General features: G+C 37.8%; 2 protein-coding genes across 3 annotated transcripts in view; both read right to left on the reverse strand.

The window, feature by feature from the left end:
• The window catches only part of slc39a1 (solute carrier family 39 member 1), a 23,399-nt gene extending 3,880 nt beyond the window's left edge, over window positions 1-19,519 (reverse strand). Inside the window, exons 1-6 of one of the 2 annotated variants that reach the window (XR_001663606.1) lie at window positions 19,030-19,519; window positions 16,704-16,834; window positions 16,080-16,388; window positions 12,425-13,832; window positions 12,217-12,220; window positions 3,344-3,349 (exon numbers count right to left, since the gene is read on the reverse strand). Coding sequence is in view for 1 of the 2 variants with exons in the window: in XM_007563958.2 (XP_007564020.1) it covers window positions 13,479-13,832; window positions 16,080-16,388; window positions 16,704-16,834; window positions 19,030-19,144 (909 nt within the window). In the remaining variant the exon portion in view is untranslated. Of the gene's footprint in view, window positions 1-3,343; window positions 3,350-12,216; window positions 12,221-12,312; window positions 13,833-16,079; window positions 16,389-16,703; window positions 16,835-19,029 lie in introns of those variants that run through there. The other variant, XM_007563958.2, reaches the window with a different exon arrangement.
• On the reverse strand, window positions 301-7,603 carry rlbp1a (retinaldehyde binding protein 1a). The gene is made up of 8 exons (XM_007563957.2): window positions 7,522-7,603; window positions 6,652-6,692; window positions 6,309-6,437; window positions 6,000-6,204; window positions 3,707-3,885; window positions 3,461-3,619; window positions 2,446-2,556; window positions 301-2,352 (listed from the first exon to the last, which is right to left on the reverse strand). Exons 2-8 carry the CDS (start codon window positions 6,658-6,660, stop codon window positions 2,206-2,208), a joined length of 939 nt encoding a protein of 312 aa, XP_007564019.1. The 5' UTR covers window positions 6,661-6,692; window positions 7,522-7,603; the 3' UTR covers window positions 301-2,205.
• Window positions 19,520-21,110: the final 1,591 nt, after the last annotated feature.

Below are 21,110 nucleotides of genomic sequence, written 5' to 3' on the forward strand. Positions count from 1 at the left end.
CCAGACTTTAATACCTATCGTCTTCTCATCCACCCACAGTCTTGTTGCATGGTTTCACCTGTCCACAGCTCTCGTTTCCTACTAAGCAGACGTGATTTTTGGGTTCTTCAGGCTCACTGAAGGATCGTCACCAGCGCTAACCCAGATTCTGCACTAAAAGCCATTTGGTGTTTTTTTTCAAGGCCTCTCTCTCCAACTTTGCACAAAACTGAATGCTTGGATATATTATTTAGATCATTTTGTGTAAATCATTTTTCTTGTTTTGTATTTTGTATTTCCATTTTGTCCTTCTTTTGTTACTTACTTGGTAAATGCAGCAGAGTTTGCGTCGTGTGTAAATGGGAGAATACTGTCATTTCAACACCTCTGATCGTCAATAACCAAAAATTTAAGAACAAAAAAAACATGAATTAGATGGACTTTTTTTTTAAGGGACCAGTAATATAAACCAATCATGGCAATAACCAGTCAGGGACGGGTTTTTTTCTTTTTTTTGACACTTGAGATTTTAAGAGGGAAAACTGTTAAACCAAACATGCCGTGCACATAATTTTGTAATAAGTCGTGGAATCTAAAAAGCTCTGATATTTATCCTAACGCCAGTGCTTCAGGCGTCAGGATTCTGTGCTCATATTTACTTTCTTGCAAACAAACACATCATTTACCCCCGATTGCTTTAAATGTATAAAAACACAAACAATCGCTAGGCTGTATGATGGTTGCTCATTTTATTCCTTTAAACACTTTTTCTTTCTTTCCCTGTTAAAAAGTAATTCAGCCTAAAACACATCGGTAAGAACATACAGGTATCATTACACAGCTTTAATTTTTATTTTATATTTTTTAGTATGGTTTAAGGAGTGTGGTGACAGCTTGAAGGGACCTGCACAGTCACACAACATGGTGTACTGCAAGACTGAACACTGGGTATTTTGTTTTGGTTTTTTAAAAAGAAAACCAGTGGAGTGTGTGATCTAATTATGAGGCAACATGGTTATTGTGTTCTTAAATAAATTATTTTCTCAAATGAAGAAAGATTCTCCTTTCATTTTGTTTCCTCAGCACATTGTGTAAAATGAGATCTATCACACTTAGATTAATGTTTCTGAAAGAAGAAAATAAAAAAATCTAAATGAGGAAAATGGGTCATAGGACTGAAAAATAATTAAACCATGTGGTTTTTATAAAGTAGTGGTCATTCACTGAAAAAGAAAGTATTTTCAGATTTATTAATTGAATAGTTTTTTTACTGATATGATTAATTGTGGAATGGCATAATTTACTACAGTGCTAATGAGAGCTATGTTTATCTTCTGTAAAAACGGTAAAGCTGCATTAAGTTTCTTCACAAATATTTCTTTCTAAGAGCATAAAAAAAGTCCAGGACTTTGATTTTGAATTCCAGGAAACTAAACTCATTCAGATTCCACTTATCAACACGTTCTTTAGGAGAAATGTTTGCATTTCTGTATTTAATACAGTTAGTAGAAATAGTTCCAGTCGAGAAACTCGTGGTAGAAATTAAGCCTGAGGCGACGCATGAGGAAGGAAAGTGGCTCATTAATGTGGGTCAGGATAGACTAAACATAGTTAATGGCAAAAATGATAAAGAAAAAACTATTTTGGTGGAAACTGGGTTTATTGCTACATTCAAATATGAGGTTAACAGATTTAAACAATCTAACTTTTACAGAACTACTGACGTGTCTTATAGCAAATTCTTTTTTCAGCTCTGCAAGAAAATACAACAGACGGAAAGAAGTTTGCTTACGTGAAAACATGGCTGCTGATAAACTGACATTTTCTGAAGGCACCACAATGATCTAAGGCAAATCCACTTCCTTGTTATTAGGAATAATATTCATAAAGTCCATCTGAATCTCAAAAATCTGAAAGATGGCAACTTCTACGCTAAGGGTTAATTTTATGGAGGTTTAGCCTTATGTATCCAACATTGAAGGCAAACAAAATCAAACCAAATTTATCTGATTGTTTGAATCATAATGCCACAATGTAGCTTTCCTTCCCCCACTCAACATACAATAATACCAGTGCCTTGCAGTATAAACAAAATATAAGAATTATTCTCTATGATATCTAGGCGTCATTTCCCTCTATTTACGCATTAATCTTATCTGCAGACTGACCTCTGCTTCTTTTATGTTCTCATATGCTTCAGTTAAAAAAAAACGTGGGAATGTTCTTTCAGAGAGCAGTGTCTTCGGAGCCAAAGAGTTGGGTTGCGATGCTTTGATAGTCGGCCACTGGGGCTTTTCCATCAAAATCTGACGGCAGGATGTCTGCATCGAATTCTTTAAAGTAGCCGTCCAACTCTTCACCGTGAACAAAGACCTGTGGAGCAATCAAGGGAAGTATTAGATAATCCTTAAACGAATTGAATAAACCTGCTGAATAAAGAGCAGATGTGTGTATCTTTGTTCGTACCCTCTCCAGCAGCTTGGCCTTCATGAAGGGTTTAACCACGTTGTAGGTCGTGGTGAAGTACCAGGGCTGGTGAATGACATGGACTGCCTTGAAGCGCGCAGGAAAGGAGTCCTGCAGAGAAACGCACAACGCAGGCGGACAGCTGACACACAGCTCTCAGGTCAAACTCTAAGATGGTTTCAACCCTTTAAAGGCTGACAGCAGCAGTCAAAGAGCAATCTAGACTTTGAGGATGGTTTGGACAAAATACCCAAATAAAAGTAAACACTATTATTTACTAATAACTTACATCTAAGACAAATGTCAATGCCTAATCAAAATGTACTTATTCCAATAAATGTAAATGAAATTGAACTTAAAAATGGAAAAAGTAATTAAATCATGAAAATTCACCAAAAACGACTAACCTGCATATCTAGTTTCTCATTTGATTCTCATATTTTCACCACATTTATTGATATTTGAATTGATATTTGATATTTGTTTCACTCCCACCCAAGTGACAATGCTGCAGATACTCATTTTCTCTGGTTCCACATTTGGCGAAAGTAAATATCTTCAATGTTGAAATGTTGAAAAAAAGTCTCCTTTGATGCATTGTTGAATTTTACAAGATACAAGTGTTTGTGATTTGCTACCAGACTGTAAACAAATACCTGTTTAGCTGCTAATTATGTCATTCTGGTAAATAAATGAGAAATTTGCACTCTGATATGTGATTTCTCCCTTTGCAGAGATCTTGAATGAAATGTTCAAGGACTGTAGGAGAATTATTATTTTTTTCTTGAGAACAAAACGTTCTTGTCAATCAGCGTGCAGCTGGAAGTATTTAGCATAAACCATCTTTTTTATTATTGCTAATATTTTGGAATTTGAACTCAAAGACTATTTTTGCTACTTGCTTCTTGTGATACTTAAATTCTCCACCAGAGGGCCTCGTTGTTAAAGAGAGACAAATTAGAAGTATGTGAATAAAAAGAGATACTTAGGGTCATTTCTTCCCCTGTGTTCTGACCTGCAGCATGTCCACCATCTTTTTGAGCTCAGCAGTCTTTATTCCCGAGGCATGCTGCATGGTGAAGCCTTTAAAGTTCTCAATCAGGACAAACCCGTTGATCTGAGTCTCTTCGTTTTCAAGCAGCTTCTCCAGGATCACGCAATACGCTCTCAGCACCTGCAACACATTGGAAAAGAATTTGCTTCGAGCTCCTGAGTTCCTGCGGGAGGTTTGTGTGAGAGGGAGGTGTGTCTTTGCAGCCACCTCGTCAAAGGTGATCTCCTCCAGGTCCCAGCTGTCGATGTTGAAGAGCAGAACCACACGGCCATATTTGTCTCTGCTGGGCAGAACCACTGGGTAGCCTGCCTCGATGGTGCTACGGACCGCCTCGGGGGTGAGGTTCTCAAACAACTCGGGATAATCCTTCCTGAAGCGCACATAACCTGGAGGAGACACCCAGCACAGAAAGTACGGTCCAAAGGTTTTACCCATGTTGGATCCTCATGTGTTGTGTTTTTTATTTATTAAATAAATGATCTTTTAGAGAACTCTGACTGTCTGGAAGCCGATAATTTATTATTATTATTATTATTTGGCTTTCTACATTTTTTTGTGCCATTGACTTCCATTCTGTCTGCATATTCAAAGGCACAAAAATGCAGATGGAGCATGGATGACTTCAAAAGTCATACACAAAGACTTCCAGGGGGGAAAAATGACTAGTTTCAACCCAAAATGGAAAAGAGAACTTGCAATAATGATAAATCAGCAATTCATAGTGTGCAGCCCCAACACTACTTGCACAATAAAACTACTTTTGAAGCTTAGAACCTGACACAAAAATAATACTGTCTCATAGCCAAGACTGTTTTGTATTGAGACACTAATTATCAACAGAAATTTATAAGTTTAAGTCACTAACCCTACAGAGAAAGCTCACTGGTTATGTCTTGGTTATATCTATATCCAAACAGACCCCAATTGTTCACCGATGTGATTTTGTATTTCTTTTATTTCTACATGTTGTTTTGGGGTAGAAGTCTTAAAACCTATGGTTAAAATAAAATTACATTTTAAAAAAATGTGATCATAGAAAGGACTGCACAACGGTGTGTTCTTTAAGTGCATGGATCTGAACCAGAAGGCGTCCTCCTGTCGAATCAAAGTCTCTTCTGCTTTATAATCTTGTCCAATCTCCAACATTTCCCGCTCAGCTCAGGCGTGCCGCGGTTCCCAGCATATCACTGAGGGCCAACAAGTAGAATCAACTTGTTGTCCAATTTGGACACAAAGGAGGGCTTTGTCAGGGGGGACTCAGAGGCATGTAAAGGCTCCCAATTAATAAAAATGTGACCCACTGTTTCAGAGATGCATAAAACAAGGAAACAAAAGATAGACTTAATTACTGGAGCTTTTGGAAGCTGCATGCGGGAGCTGAACTAAAGCATATACAGCTGAATCCAGTTACTTAGATCCACTCTATATGGAGAGATACAGCCTTTTTTCTTTTCTTACTTTTGGAAAAGTTCAGTTTAATTAGCTGGTTTATTACTTTCTTCAAATTCAGAAGTTGCACTGAAGCTTTAGAGAGCACTGACACCTGGAATGCACTCGAATATATTTATTTCACTGCTGCTGCACAGCTGATGGAAAAATCCAAGGGTTTACTACTCTGTTCTTTGCAGCACTAGGGGGCACTGCTGAGTCTGAGGAGTGAATCAACCGGAAGTTCCGACCAGCGTATCTTTATGTAGACGCAGATGTTGTTCAGCCGCATAGACATAATATAAGAATATATATTATATTATTATAATATATTATGTCTATGTTCAGCCGAACCAAAAAGCAGGAAATGTAACAACGGTCTGTTTGAGTGGCAGAAAATAGCTAAAGTCAGATAAAGAACAAAACATTTGTTTGTCTTTCCACTATGTATTTTATAATTACCTCACAGATCCTCATATTTTAAAAACCTGAACTAACCCTTTGACTTTTTGGCTAATTTTTTTGAGATGTCACCCTTTTCACCTAATGGTATTTCATCATAACATCATCTATTTTGTGAAGTGCACTACTCCCAAAACTCCTACACAGCATTATGCTTCCACTTCTGTGTTTTGCAGTCCGTGTGTTAAGATGGCTTCAGCCACCATCTTCACACTGGATTAGATATTAGATTAGGTATATCTGGAATTCAAACAAATAAACATGAATTTTTAAGGTCCACGATGTTTTCTTTTAGTGATTTTTTTTTAAATTATTATTTCATTTTTGACAAAAGGAAGATGCGCGTACAGGTTTGGCTTAATTTAACTTCAATGCTGTGAAATAAAGTCAGAAGTTTCCAAAATCGTTTATCTTTAAAGGTATAATAATGTAAGAGTGCACAAACTTCTGACTTTGAAGAAAGCCTCGAAAATGTCTCTCTTTATTCTATATTTTATAAGTTCAGTTTGATTTAATGTGACACAGTGAAGAAACAAAGCCTTAGCTTAGCTACTGCTTTCAACCACTGCAGCGAATAACCCAGCAGATTGTTGCCATCTCTGTCTCTCACCCTTCATGAGCTCATGGGCTCTGGTGACGTCAAACTTTCGTGCCCGGAGGAAGCGAACCAGCAGCGAGTCCGGTTTGTCCCCGAAGCGGTCCAGCACCAGTTTGGCCAGGTCGTCTCCCTCTGACGCCCTCTCCTTCATCATAACCCGCAGATCTTTCAGGGATGACCCTCGTCTTTCGTTCGTCTCATGCAGCTCATCCTTTGCCTAAAACAAAAAAAAAACAACAACAACAACAACAAAAAAAAAAACAACACTCAAAATGTAATTTTTAAAAACAGAAATCAGCAGCCTCACTTCAGATGTTTTACCTTTTGGACAGTGTGGCCAGGAAGTTTGTGGCACGGTCCAAACACTGACCCGTGGTCCTTCACTGTCAGGTGCTCCAGCTTTGACCTCATGGCCTGCTCCTCCTCGGACACCATACGGAAAGTACCAGTCTGCACGAACAAGAGTCTGCTGCTTTAGATTAACGTCTTCAGATTAAATCCAACAGCAACTACTCAAACTAGAACACCCTGAGCTGAAGAACATCTGCGGGATCCATTTCACACAACAGACGCTCAAAAAGAAATGCTTTTCAAATGTTGAACAGAGGCTGGTTATCGGTAAAGACAAGCAGGGCACTGAGGTGTGAAAAGTAGTTAAACTTACAGCAGCCATGGTCGCAGCGTCTCACAGCAGCAACACTGTCACTGCAAAAAAAAAAACAGAAGAATCGCCAGAGACAGAGTTGGGAGCTTTTCTTTAAAAAACATAAAAAATTGGTCACAGAGGAATGAATCTCCGCACTGATCCATCCCAGAACCAAAGACTAAAATCTACGACAACACAAACAGATGAAGCAAAATGTTTCCTTAGATATTGTTTTTAACTCAACAACGCATTTTAGAATGACTTGGCAGCACAAAACATTTCTTTCACGGATATTCATTCAGAAATATTAGTCTTGGCTCTAATTTACTTTGAACAAAGATCCATAACTTATTATGTTTTTCCCTATTATGGTTTTCATCCATTCATTGGTGAATGAATGGATGTTTAATTTTTTTTTAAAGAGGAGAAAACTCAGTTAAACACTTTTAATATAAAATACAACTGTGACTATGATGGCACCTGTGTTGTTTCAGATAATTAAAGATCTTTAAAAAACACATGTATGTTGAGAAGTTGCTTTGAATGTTGATTTTAGGTGATTCTGTACAGTTGAAACCAGGATTTTACAACAATGTTCTGCAGCGTCTCTCCTTTTACATGTATTTCTATAGTTTTTAAATATTGCAACCTCCAGCATCAAACAAATATGAATTGCAAATTATTTACATACTTATTTCCTAGGAGAAATCCTGCCTGCCTTCTTCAAACATTAAATTTGTGTAGAAGTATTCTTTTTTTTTTTTTTATCAATAACACTAAACAGCTCTGTTTCAACATTTGTCTGTATCTGCTGATCTGTTTTAGTATGTTGTTTTACAAAAAGAACAACAACAACAACAAAAAAAAAACAGATCTGAGCAGCCTTACCTTGTGCAGACAGGATGGGAGTCCCACAGAGAGTGGCAGAGGACAGGAGCATGGAGAGGACGGCCAGAGGGGTGGGAGTTCCTGAAAACACCACTCAGAGACGGATTAATCTGGAGAGATTACAGCTAATCAATATGATGCAGCTTGTGAAGGAGAAGATGCTGGCTTATGATTTGAATTACTACCACTTTCCAATCTTTCAATTTGTTTTTACTTTTTTTTTTACTGATATTACTTTGATTATTTTGTAATTTTCTCATCTGTATCTTATTTCCCCAGATGACCTGTAAACCGTCTAGTTTTGCTTTCTTGCAACTATTTTGTCACTCTGTGGTTTTTTGTCCCTTACTTTTTCTCGCTTGTTCCAGTTTTACACAAAATACCATTATTTAAGTGTTTTAATTTTAAAAACACAGAATAAAGCACATAACTGCATACCTAGCCACAGGTATACCTAGTGTCTACAAAGATGGTACAATCTGATGACAAGAATCTCATTTCCATACAAGTCAGACAGCTCCTTCACATAGTCATGGACATACATTGGAATTAACTGTAACATACATTGGAATTAACTGTAAGCATCAAATTATCATAATTAGCAGAAATAATTAATCTAAGCAAAGTGCGTCACTTACTGAAATTACTAAACCTTTCAGCAATATTGAGTTTTATTGAATGTGTCTACACAACTGAGCACATTGGTTTAGTTCAACAGTGCTTTTTTTTCCAACTATGATTTATACATTGACTGTAACACTTCCTCCTAAGCATCATATAAAATTGTTTTTTTTTTCTCTCCACCTTGTAAGTCTGGAAGCCAACCAGCACATGTGATGTGAAGCCCTGGTTCTGTCTCAACTCTTCTGGGCCCGTTGGGCTGTCATGTGAGCGAGACGGCCCACTATGCAGAAATCATGCTTTTAATTTCCCATGAAGCATTTCTATGCACATTCCTTGCAGTCCTTTTCAGATGGGTGGGAGAGGACGGGGGGAGCTCTTGTTTTCTGTCCCAGATTATGGATTACTTTCCCATGATCGCACAGCATCAGACTCCCTGGTCTCTGAAGTACCGGCCACGTAGCCGCGGCAACAAAGATTTCAAAAAGTATTCACTTTGGAAGTTTTAGTTTATTGTAGACCTTTTTTGTTTTCAGCTGAAAATAACTTTCACTGACTATTGTAATCGTCATGTTAGCAGAAATTCAATTTCCGAGTCAAATTTGAATGACTGTGGGAAATATTTTCTTTGAGTTTGGTCAAAACTTTATTTATATTACAGTAAGTTTTAATGATATCCTTGTGTTTTATCTAAAGCCATCTAACCAGAAAATAAAAGTATTAGGGTACCTAAGTTCAGTCCTTAGCTTATTTGTCTTGCTACTTTTGTTTTGCCCACTAGGTGTCCTCGCACCTCATCCCCTGACTCAGTCTTTCAGCTTACTGTTGGTTGCTTTTATAGTCTTCTTATAGTCAGAAATACTTCAAAGACAAACACAATTGATCAGATTTTGCACATTGTAACTTATTTTTGTATTTTCCCCTTCAGGAACCAAAAGCTCCTCCTCAGGGAGAAAAAAAAACAACTATTTGCACATGACTTTTAAAGTCAAGAGAAAAACAAAAACATGTTACCTTTGCCTTTCGGGGCTTCCGTAGTGCAACATGTTCTGCTCCAGGCAAATGACTGAAATTAATCAGGACCTGCTAAAATCAATGTATTTTAAACAGGCTGTTACACGATAATCTGCTTTTAGCCTAATTAAAGTTAGAACAGAGTTAAACCTGAAGGGAAATTGCATCTCTTCATTAGTAAAGACGCATTCTTTTGAGATTTAGCTCCCAGTTTTCATCTCAGTGAAGACTGACATTTATAAAATGAAGAAATGTGTTACATTAAAATTAGTTTCATCAGTCTCCTTTGATGTTTTTGTTGTCTATTCTCATAACATAATGTGCAGTAACATAGTAAAGATTGCCACAGTGATTCTTGAGAAGAGGGACAAAATGGGTTCAACCCCCCTCTACCCCCCCAAGAGAAATGTTATTATTCTCTGCTTATGTATTCAAATATGACAAATAATGTTTTGGAAATGGAAAGATGCTAAGGTGCAGGCTCCCAGTTGCAACATTATTTTGAAAATTTGGAAAATTAAATTTTTAATGGACACGACCCAGAACATACTTCTCAAGAAACAAAAGAAATATTTAAAACAAAAAGTCCATCTGACGGAGTTGACGCAGAACTGAAGGTGGTGACAAAATGAAATATGATACATGTGAAGTAATGTAAAATACATTAAAATGAATTAACTGCACATTTAAGTGAGATTTGACAACAATTTCACTAAAAGAGTCACAAAAACTCTGATGGAGTTGACATCTGACGGAGTTGAAAAAAAGCCACACTACCTCAATTTATATGATGTTATTCTGAAGGAGGCCATATTGTAGCTCATCAGGTCCATGAAATCTTTACAGTTTACCAAAATTAAGCTTTTATTTCAGAAAATGTCATCAAAGTTTTGAAATTGTCAGTTATGGTGTTGACACATCATGGTTGTGACGAACAACTTAGGAATAAAATAGAAGAAAAAACTAAAGAATAACTTAAGCTAACTAGAGCTAACTAGCCCTGTTAGAAAAAGGAAGAGAAAGGAAGAGGTCATGGGGTCCTCAGAAGTTCTGATGCCCCCCAATAATGCCTGATTTTTTTTACATTCTTTTTATGTCTGACGGTGTTGACAAAAACTTGGGACAAATTTCAATCGAGTTGGAAAATATATAAAAATTATATTAATTCAATTCATTGATACTTTTATAATTATTTATTTGAATACTTATACTTGTCATAATATATTATCTTAGTATTCCTTTAATTGTTTTAATATGTTATAATGTATTGAGTTCTGCTCCATGACAAAGGATTTTAAAGATACCAGCCACCTACCACAAAGTTTAAAATAAAATAAAAAATTCAGCAAACACCAGGAAAATATACATTGTTGAGCTTACATGACCTAGGTTAGTTTAATAAGATACTTGAAAAAATATATATATTTTGTGTATTTTATTCACATTTTGTGCTTTATCCATAGGACCTGTTTTGTCCCTCTTCTCAAGAATCACTGCACAGCAACATGTGGCACAACATGTCAACACTAACAGGAAGTAACGTGTTTCAGCTCCGAGAGCAATATATGAGAAAACAATCAAGTCCTGTCGCTGAGACTAGGTTAATGAGCGGGACAAACAAACGAAGCGCCTATCCCCCCACCACAGCTGAGCGCTCCACCGTCCAGCTCTACACACTGAGGACTCTGTCTTGTCAAACTGGCACATTTACTGTGCTTTTGTCCCCCTAGAAGCATTCCTCATTAGTGGATGTTTATGGATGACCTCCTACTACCTCACAGCAGCAAGCAGGGGTTAACAAGGTCTCCAAATGCTACATCAGACACTTCTTCCCCGTCTGGGATACAGCTCTGGTCCTGGAATGATGAATCTTCTGGATGTTATACAGTACATCGTCTGAAGACTCACACACAGGCCTGTGTGGATGCAGTAAACCTATGTTTATTTTTGATCAAACTGTTAGGGATGAAAAGGGAGGTAAATTAAATCTTCAAAACTCACTGAGCAAAAAGTGCCATCTATCTTGAGAAGCACTTTGTAGCATGTAATTTGGGAAATGTGCTATATATATATATATATATATATATGTATACATTGTGTAGCACATGACTGAGATTCGTGTCTTACTGTCCCAAACATAAACATGCAAAACAACTCTACATAACACCAATTGGTCTTTAACTAAAACTGTATTTCTCTGTTATGCAATCGTATTGGAGTGCATGGCATTATGAACTCTTAAAAAAAAAACAAAAAAAACACTTGCTTCAGGTTCCCCCTCAGGTTTTCCAGAGGAGGGACAGAGAAAATGGTTAATTTTGTGTCTGGTGAACCATTTCTGTGTTTACTGAAACATATGTTCTGGACCTGCTGGAAGACATTGAACATCTAGGGAAAACCCAGGATTCTGGGCTGTCAGTAGAGATACAGATATAAGGAGAAGAGAGATGGTCACAGATCTAGGTCTCTGTATGCTCACAGCTTGTGAAATGTATGTGAAGATAATGTGCAGCTCTAATGGTAAAAGTAAAGGGGGTGGTGTTAGCCCTTGTACAAAGTGTTTCAGGAAGGGGTTTTGTTGTACAAATGAATTATTTCCTAAAATAGGATTCTTTCCCTCACTGAATGCTAAACAAATTAAAGTAGATTTTTTTGTTACTTGATAAAGTTTACGCTCTATCAAGGTTTTTATCTTTAAGAGCTTTTGTGTTGATAAATCAATAAGAAACAAGTTCCTATTTGGTCCCATTTGTGGTTGAAAGAACAAAAAAATGTTCCCAGATGTCCAAAGTAGATTAGATTTTTTTTCTTTTTACTGTTTATATCGCTGAATGTTTACAAACTGCTTTAAAAACATAAGAGGTCAAAATACTTATTAGAAGCTGAATATGCAAAAAAGGCTTAATAATTGACATAATTCAGTCAGTTGTATATGATGCTTTTTTCTTAAAAGGAAAGAAATTTAGTCAGAAGCAACAGCCCCACCTGGTGGCTGCAGTAATCAAACCGATCCATTCAAACCTGGAGAAAAAAAAAAAATAATCTGCAGGTAAATCAAACTGTACTTTCATCAAAGACTTCCAAACCAAATCAAAACTATATTAATATTAGTGGTATATAACAACTAAGGTATGAAAAAAATACACTTTGTACCACTTTAAGAGTCATAATTTCTTTACTTTGATCAGGGTTATAAATCCTTAAAAAGATGAACAACAATAAGGCACAATCTCAGTTAAACAGGCAGTCATACAGTCTTTGTCTTAACAGGTTTTCACACTACAAAGCAAAAGATTAGTCAAAAATGATACTTGGTAAACAAATAGCAGGAGTGAAAACTGTGGACACCATTTATTTGAAATATAAGTAAAAAAAAAATAGTCTGCAGTTTTAGGTGGCATCAACATTTCTGCTGACAGATTTCTGTCGTCTGCATATTCACCACAATGATGAAACAATTGGACACATGACAAGCTAAAACAGGGAATATGGTGACAGATTGTCACTCGGGACTTTTACTTCTCAGTCAGTAAACAAGTATTGTTCAACATTAAGGCTTCACATTGTGATCTGCAATTATTTAAAGTTTGTCTAGTCTTGCAAAAATGGCAACTCATTTTTTAAGCAGGTTTTTCTGTGTGAATTTAAGAAAAACAGTCAGTTCAAAAATGATAATAAGGTTGTGGTAAAAGTCATGAGGCTTGCATTTAGAGGAAATGTTTAAGGCGGAGAGTGATCCAAAAACAAGGAGTGTAACTTAAAGAAAAACAACAACAACAACAACAACAGTGCAGTAGTTCGAACTGGGAGCCGTCAAACTTCCTCTTTGACTTTGAAATAAAACGTAAACATTTCACATACTGTATGGAGAATCACTGAGACACTTGATTCATTGCATCTCAAGCTTTAAACGCTGTTCTTTGTTTCCAGCTGCTTTTTTAACATTGCAAAAGAGTCGATTTGATGCAGGTCTGAAGCCTTAAAAACAAAACAAAAAAAAAATAGCAATAAACCTACCTGTGTTCTCTTTATTGCAGGCATGCAAGTGGTTTCTCTGTACATAAAATCATCTTAAAACAACGTATAAACATCATCTGATTTCCTCCACCATAAACACTCCCAACAGCATATTTATTGCAATAAGACCGGAAAAGTCGTTGCATCTTAAAAATGTCCAGAGTTCAGTGTAACAGAGAGGCGAAATTAGGTTAAAAATGCCAAGTCTCTGAGATAAAGTGACCAACGGGCTTGTGGAAACCGGGAGTCGGAGGCACAATGCACAGGAGCTCTCCCCACCCCCCACCTTCCTATAGACGCTCAGCTCAGCCGAGGAACGTCAGGGCGGCCATGACGGTGAAGCCCAGCAGGATGAAGAACACCTTGAGTACCTGGTTCCCGGCCGAGTTGAGCTCGTGCGGCAGGATCTCCATGAAGGTGATGTAAATGAAGGTCCCTGCGGCAAGCCCCTCCAGGATGGCCTGGATCAGAGCGCCGGCCGCCAGCTGCGCCTCCATCACGCTGATGCCGATGCCGATGCCCAAGGGTGACATCAGGGCGAACACGCCGATGTATGCGGCGATCCAAAATGGCTGAACGGCGCTCTGGACCAGCTTCACGGACAGGCTGAACACTATAATGCTCTTGTGGACCAGAATGGCGATGCAGATCTCCATCACCTGCAAAACCCAAGAAAAGTTCTGGTCATTTCTGCATCTTTTGCATCAGCGGTGAGCTTAAGCTAAACGGTTAGGGATTCTTGTAATGTGATGGAAACCCTGGAAGCCACTTTGGCACAAAGTGTTTCCACCGCAGTTAAGTTGTAAATACAGAGCCCTCCGCACTTCTCAGCACCTCGGGTAAATATGTGCAAATTACGAGAATGATGATGGCTAACCCCTGAAGGCAATATCAAAGGAGAGGAGGGGAAGAAACACGCAGATGTATCGAGGACGGCCGGACAGAGTTGTGACAAAAACTCATGGAAAGCGGCACATTTTCCAGACTCGAATGTCTAAATTTTACCGACAACTTGCAGAATCTTCTGGACGTTTGAGTACAAAGCCTTTTGTTTTCACAGCACAGAGGAAGAGCAGTCGTTCAAAGACTTTTAGCTTCCACTAAACAACAGGTGAAGAGGCGCAGCGTGATTTTGATTATGCAAGAATTTAAAAAAGGGAACAAAAGAAGCACAAATACATCAACAGCCAAGTCACACGGGTTAAAAAACAGCTATCCTCGAAACCGATGAAATGCACGTCCGCTTTTGAATTTGAGGAAAGTTACACAAAAAGAAAATCAAAAAAAATTTTTCTCAGTATTTTCTGGAATTTAGCAAACAGAAACAATTTTAGTAACTATAACTAAGCTAGAAAAAGAAAAGTTTGGTCTGATTTAACTTCAGATGGTGGGATACAAATGTGTTTATGTATTTTCATCCAGTGTATATCGGGTTTCAACTGCAAAGTGAGCAATGGACTTGCAGTTGCATTGCAAGTGCATTGCTCACTTGCAATGCAACTGCAAGCGCAGAAATTTTTATCTGCACATATTTATCCAGACCAGCACAACTGGAACAGTGTGATAGGAAACCATAGCAACAAGCAAGAGATGGAAAACTACCCGACACCGGTTATCAAGCGGCTCCACTGGTAGCACACATGATGCTTTGTTCATTTATGTAACTAAATACACATTGCAGACGTGTAAAAAAATAAAATAAAATAAATGCATGTTTTATTGTAGTAGCATAAACTCACACTAGAAACCCCCCCCCCCAAAAACATCTAACCTTTAACTTAACATTTTCAGTGAGAATAAAACTTCTATGTTCAGCTTTCAACCAACTGTTGGCACAATTATTGACCCCATTGCTGTCGATGCTCTGTACAAACCTCCTTTGACCGAAAGGGCAACATTTCGTCTTCACCTTTAACATTTCACAAGAGGTGAGCATACAGAGAAGAGGATCTTTGACCATTGTTCTTAATGTTATCTCTCTAGATTGTCCAGAGTCCTGGGCTCTTTCCACTGGTTTGCTCTTCAGCTCACACACTACATAAGAATCAGACACTGGCCATCAGAGGAGGTGAACAATTTATCTGATGATTTAGTCATATGTTGTAAACCATTTTATGATTTAAGACTTGATGAAGACCCGTTTTCAAATTTGTGGTAGAGCCCACCATGTTTTCTTCAAAATCTCCAGGTATCTTAAAGATTTCCCAATGCCATTAAACTCAAGCGTCCTCTTTACAAATTATGTCGGCAGGAACTATTGTTCTGAGTGGAGATAAGGCGAGTTTCCTTGTGTTAATTTTCCACTTACTGCTTCCCTTCAGTGGCATGTTCTCAATTTTGGCTTTTCCCCATTTTGAAGAGCGAGTAAAAAAATAAAGGACTTACATCATGTCATAGTTGGAGAATAGAAAGAAAAGGTTAACCTTGTACAAAATAAACTTTACAAATTCTTTAAAAAAAAAAAATCTAAATCTTTTAATTTATTGCTGCTGAAACCATCAAAGTCAAACTTAATAATATTCTGATTCTTTATAAAAAAAAAAAGACTAAGTTTAAATTCAAGTAGTTATGGGAGACCACTGATGGTCTGGGGACCATAAGCAGTGGGTTAGTTTGTATATGCCTTGGGCCGGCTCTGGTTATCCACAAACTAAAACCTGAGTATTCAGACAATTCCAGTCTTGTCATGTCACTGCGATCTACTGCCTTTCAGTGCGTTCTGAAGCTTTAAACTGAAAGTTTCCACTAACTATATCTCACTTTTCTGTAGATGTGATTCCAAGCTTGACTTTTATTTTTTCTAACAACAAAAAGTAAAGCTCTGTAATGCTGTAAACAGAAAGCAATAATACAAAGCAACACGACCACCGTAAGAGGATCAAGAAGAACCCTCTCCGTCTTCTTACCTTAGAGTCAGTGCTCTGCAGGCCGATAGCGAGCCCCTCAAAAACCGAATGAAGCGAGAGGGAGAGGAAAAGCATGAAGGAGCGAAAGGGGGAGTGAGCCTGGAAGTCGACGTGGACGTGGTGGCCGCTGCTCTCCAGGTCGGGCGCTGTCATGGCCCCGCTGTGGCTGTGGCCGTTCTCTGACAGCAGCGGCGCCCTCTCGCCGTGGTGAGCTCCTCTCGACTGACGGAAGCTCAGGACCATTTTCTCCAGGATGAGGACCGTGAAGAAACCCGCGGCCATGATGAACTCTGGCAGAGGGAAGCTGGTCTGTTGAATATCGACGCAGAGGTCAGAGGGACAGGCTGGTGAATTCAGGCAAAACGGTTTTTGCAACAACAGCTCGGTTAATAATGATGAAAAAAAAAAACCCTAATGATTACATCAACGCTTTTGCCCTTTGACTTCTTTTGTTTATTCAGTCCTTTCACATACTAAAGTGTTCACTCACCTTATAAAATAGACACATATGTACTGGTTTTGTAAAGTTTTGAATCTAGCATTTGAAACTGTGATGGTAAATATACATAAGGGTAAAAATTTTAAATAATTGTTACTCGCGGTCCTAGTTTAACTGGGACGCACCTCCAACTTCTGAGCATCCATCTCTGCACTGATGTCAGACAGGTAATCCGGGACGATGTCGAGCAAACATGCTGCCAGGAAAACGCCGCCGGCAAAACAGCTGATGAGGCTCAGAACCGTCCGGTGGACCTCTGCAAATCCAAAGAAGACGTCTCGTAAGTTTGAGGATTGAACAAGACAACAGAAATCTGAAAGGTGTATGCTGTCGTATAGTGGACATGAAATAATGTCACATGTGCAACTGTTGAAAAATGGTAGTTAGGTGTGTAAATTAAAACAAAAAAAGACCATAATAAATCGTTTCAAAACGTTTTCTTTCTATATTTTATTTTTAAAGTGTTGATATGTATTGGAAAGAAAAAAAAAAGCTGGGTGCATACATGTTCACACCCGTAAGCTGCTTTGCTGAGTTCACCATTCAGGCCTGCTTGATACGAATCCATGACTGGTTTTTGAAACTGATCACTAAAATCTAATTTTTTGTTTGATTTTTCTTTTACAAAGAATCATTCAAATGATTATTTTTTTTATTTTGGGAGAGAGTCCAGGAGAAGACAGCGGTGCAACAGTTCCACGTTAAAATCACATGGAGTTGAAACAGACAACATAAAACAGTCTGGTTGATGTAGGAATGTAGAGTTGAAACCAGATATTTGCAGACACCGAATAAAAAGACACATACGCATTTTGTTTCTCAGTGTCTGAAGTTAAATCAGACTAAGCTTTTCTTATTTTAACTTTGTTAGAATTACCGAAATTATTCCTATTTGGTAAATGCTAGAAAACTTAGCAAGTCCTATTGATCTGTGATTTTTTTTCAATTTTATTTTATGTAACTTTCCTCAAATTCAAAAGTCCAATAGAAATAATCCTGGTGATTCTAACTAAGCTAAAACAAGGAAGTATGTTTGTGCCTTTATTCGGTAAATGCACAGCAGCAGCGATATCACATACGCTCATTTAGAACCAATATGGTCATGTTTGATTAAACCAACCAACATTATGGCTCAGTTGTGTTGCAATCAGAAGGTGGTGAGTTCAATTCCAGCTTCGTCCACGACTTGTCGAAGTGCCCTAGGCGAGGCACTTCGCCCCAATTTGCCCACTGATCTGTTTTAGTGCTGGAAGGGCAGCTGGCTGAATGAGGATTTGAGTTGACTAGTTGGTTATCCCAAAAAATAAGACGGTAAATAAAATGAAGCAAATGCTGCAACTAAATTAAAAATATATATTAGTGTGACAAGGTGAACAACAAGGCAGAGCAGATTCTTTCGGTCTTTAATCCTCAAGCCGATTTGTTTGCTGCTCGGCTGAATTGTGCCTGATTTGACGTTAATTGGCAGGAAAAGATTAAAAGTATTTGTCTTGATCCATCATTTTGCATAAATGTACTGTGTAGTTTTAAACCGACAGTTAATAATAATAAAAAAATGTATGTTTAATCCCAAAAAGGAAATACCTAATGAACTTCTGAGTATCATGTGATCATAGCCACCAGTAGAGGTCCAGATGACTCAAGTGTTGCAGCACACACGGATGTAATGGAAAGAAATGATACTTTCACTTCCATATGAGAAGGTTTGCCATCCTGACAGACTTTGTGTGTCTTCAGCAACGAATAAAATGTAATCATGTGATGAGGAGGGTCTGAGCTTCAGGCTTCATCCTCATCAGGTGATTCCTGCCAGAGCTGAGAGGGAAGATGGAGGACTAAGATAGTTTTTATCAATACCAAACTCATTAAATCGTTACCACCGAAAAACGCCAGCAAGAGGTGCAGATTGTTTTGTTGATTGAGCAATTTCAAAGGTCGATTCTCGTTCTGTTTATTGCCTTCTCTCTGCTCTTTAATCTCTGAATCAAACACATCCTTTGTGAGACGAAATAAACTTATCAGTGGCTGATTACCTTTGCAACACGAGGCGGAAGTCAAAACATGTGACACAAAATGAATCGGGTTCCAGGATGAGCGCAATGATTCATCATAGGCGGAGCATTTCCTGCCCTCCCACGGAATTTCATTCAAATTTCTTTCAATTTAAGGTTCACCTCTTTTCTAGCTGATACATGTAAATAGCAATAAAAAGTTTAGATGCTGGAAATAAACATTACCCCCCATTTTGCCTATCGGCGCTAGCGTTGTGGAAAAAAAAATGGGTAAATTAATAACAATAAAGTGTGTTTTTAAGGAATTAGGAGCGATGATTAGCTGAGATATGAGAGCAATGTCTTCTTAAAACCTCCGATGTACATTTTAAATTAAGCTTTCCTCACCAAACACAAACAGTTAAAACAGCACATTAAAATAAAATTATAGAGCACACACCTGTTCCGTTTGTGTCTCTGAACCATCTGACTTTAGCAGGGATGAATCCAAACAGAAGCGTCAGGAGCAACAAGCCGACCAAAGCTCCGATTTTCACCTGCAGAAGATACTCCATGGTCAGGACGAGATGTCACAGTGGGAGTCAGGAGTGGGACAGAAACTGTACAAACATCGGAGTGTCTATCAAGCCACAAAACAGGCTGATAACATCGCGGTCCGATGAGGAGCAACCCACTGAAACAAAACAGCCGCAGTGTTGTTATTAAGATACTGACTCTGCTGCTGGTATGGTGGCCGAAGGGGATCAATGCATGCGGTTTCGAGAAAGATGTGAGCTTCCATTGGCTTTGATTAGATAGGATTGTATTGTGGCGTAAATAAGGGGTTTTGACTCGCTATTAAGGGTCACAGTTACTTTTTAACACATTTAAATCTTGAAAATGTTTTCTGTTAGCTGGGTCGTGACGGGCAGACTTCTTGTTTTTGACTTATTGCAAACACAAGATTTTATTAGGATTACTTACATGGTGAAGTAAAACTATGAAAAAAAAATCCAGTTAGTAAGACAATCTGACCAGCATCATGTTGTTACAGTAAATTTTAAAAATACTAAACACATGGATTCAAACAGAGCATTTTGCTATAATGAATTTTTTTCTATACTTATGAAGTCTTTTTTTCTTTGCTGCTGTGTTTATTTTACACCAGATATAACAAGATGCAAACCTTCTAAAAGTTCCATATTTGTCTTTTCAGTCTACAAAATATGTTTTCCAAAGTTAGGCACATATGAGATAGGACTTGAGAAAAACAAACAACAACACATATATCCATATAACAATTCCTTTTTGTCAGAATTGTTTTTGGTCTTGGAACTTTTCCTCAGACTTCCTTATGGAGAGATTTTGGTAGGAAGGCCACTCCTGAGACTGTTTTATGTTTTTGTCTATAAGTGGATAATAGCTCTCACTTTGGTTCATTCCCAAGGCCTGAGAAACAGTCATGTTACATGATAGATGTCAATGACTTTGTAATCCACTTGGACATAATGCGTTGCTTTTGAGATCATTCAAACTACTTCCTGTCTCCAGTCAGGTTCTGCTTAAATGGTTTATTGATTCTACAGGTCTGCTTTTGATCAAACACCAATCGTTATCTTTCTATGAAATGCATTTAATCAGATAATTTGGGATTTTACAAAGTAGTGCATTACTTTATCATGTAGGACTAGATTGTGCCTATTACATTGATTAATAGTCCCAGAAAAAAAGTTCTTAGTAGAACTTTGAGAAAAATATTGAAAATTACTACGCTGTATCTCTTTAAAGTAAAATATGAAAACATCCAGACTCATAAAATATTTTCTGTGTAACTAGTGATTCAAAAGTTCTAGTTTCACTTCAAATTGTTTAAAATAAACTTGTCCTTGATCTCTGATGCATTATTAATGCAGACCTGTAGTACAGTATCATCACATTACACAATCCAAACAGTAGCAAACTACATTTTCCATCTGTAGCTAAACTTGGTATCTTTCACAAAAATAAACAACAACAACAACAACAACAAAAAACATTCTTGATTATCCTGTGCAGAAGTAAAATAGTTCACGGTTTGCAAAAGTCCCAGAAGTCTTATTAGCAGATGGCTGCAAGTCATGACAACGCAGACACAGCAAAGTGTTCTGCTGAGATAAACCTGAGCTGAACATTTGATCTATACATTCACAAAGTTATGTGGAGTAGAAAACTAACACAGGTGCATCAACTGAGACACACAATCCCCTCTGTGAAATATCATGGAGGCAGCATCATGCTGTGTGGACAACTTTCTTTATTAAGGCCAGAAACCTCTTCAGAGTAACATGTTAGAAGATATAAGAAACTAGTCTGGAGGTTCACCTTCCAGCAGCACAATGACACTAAACACACAGCCAGAAGAACAATTAGATAAAAGCACATTTGTGTGTTAGAATGGTCAAGCGTCCAGACCAGAGTCCAACTGAGAATCTAAAGGCCGAACCTACTTGCCCCCCCAAAACAAAAAAGAATGAAAAACCTTTTTGAAAAAAAAAAAAAAAA

This window comes from Poecilia formosa, unplaced genomic scaffold (assembly GCF_000485575.1).
Source record: "Poecilia formosa unplaced genomic scaffold, Poecilia_formosa-5.1.2 Scaffold153, whole genome shotgun sequence".
NCBI lineage: Eukaryota > Metazoa > Chordata > Actinopteri > Cyprinodontiformes > Poeciliidae > Poecilia > Poecilia formosa.

Coding starts and splice junctions, on each gene's coding strand:
- rlbp1a (XM_007563957.2), bottom strand. Junction 3,886..5,999: donor AGCCCATGAGCTCATGAAGG/GTGAGAGACAGA, acceptor TGTCTCCTCCAG/GTTATGTGCGCTTCAGGAAG. Junction 3,620..3,706: donor AGGAGATCACCTTTGACGAG/GTGGCTGCAAAG, acceptor AATGTGTTGCAG/GTGCTGAGAGCGTATTGCGT.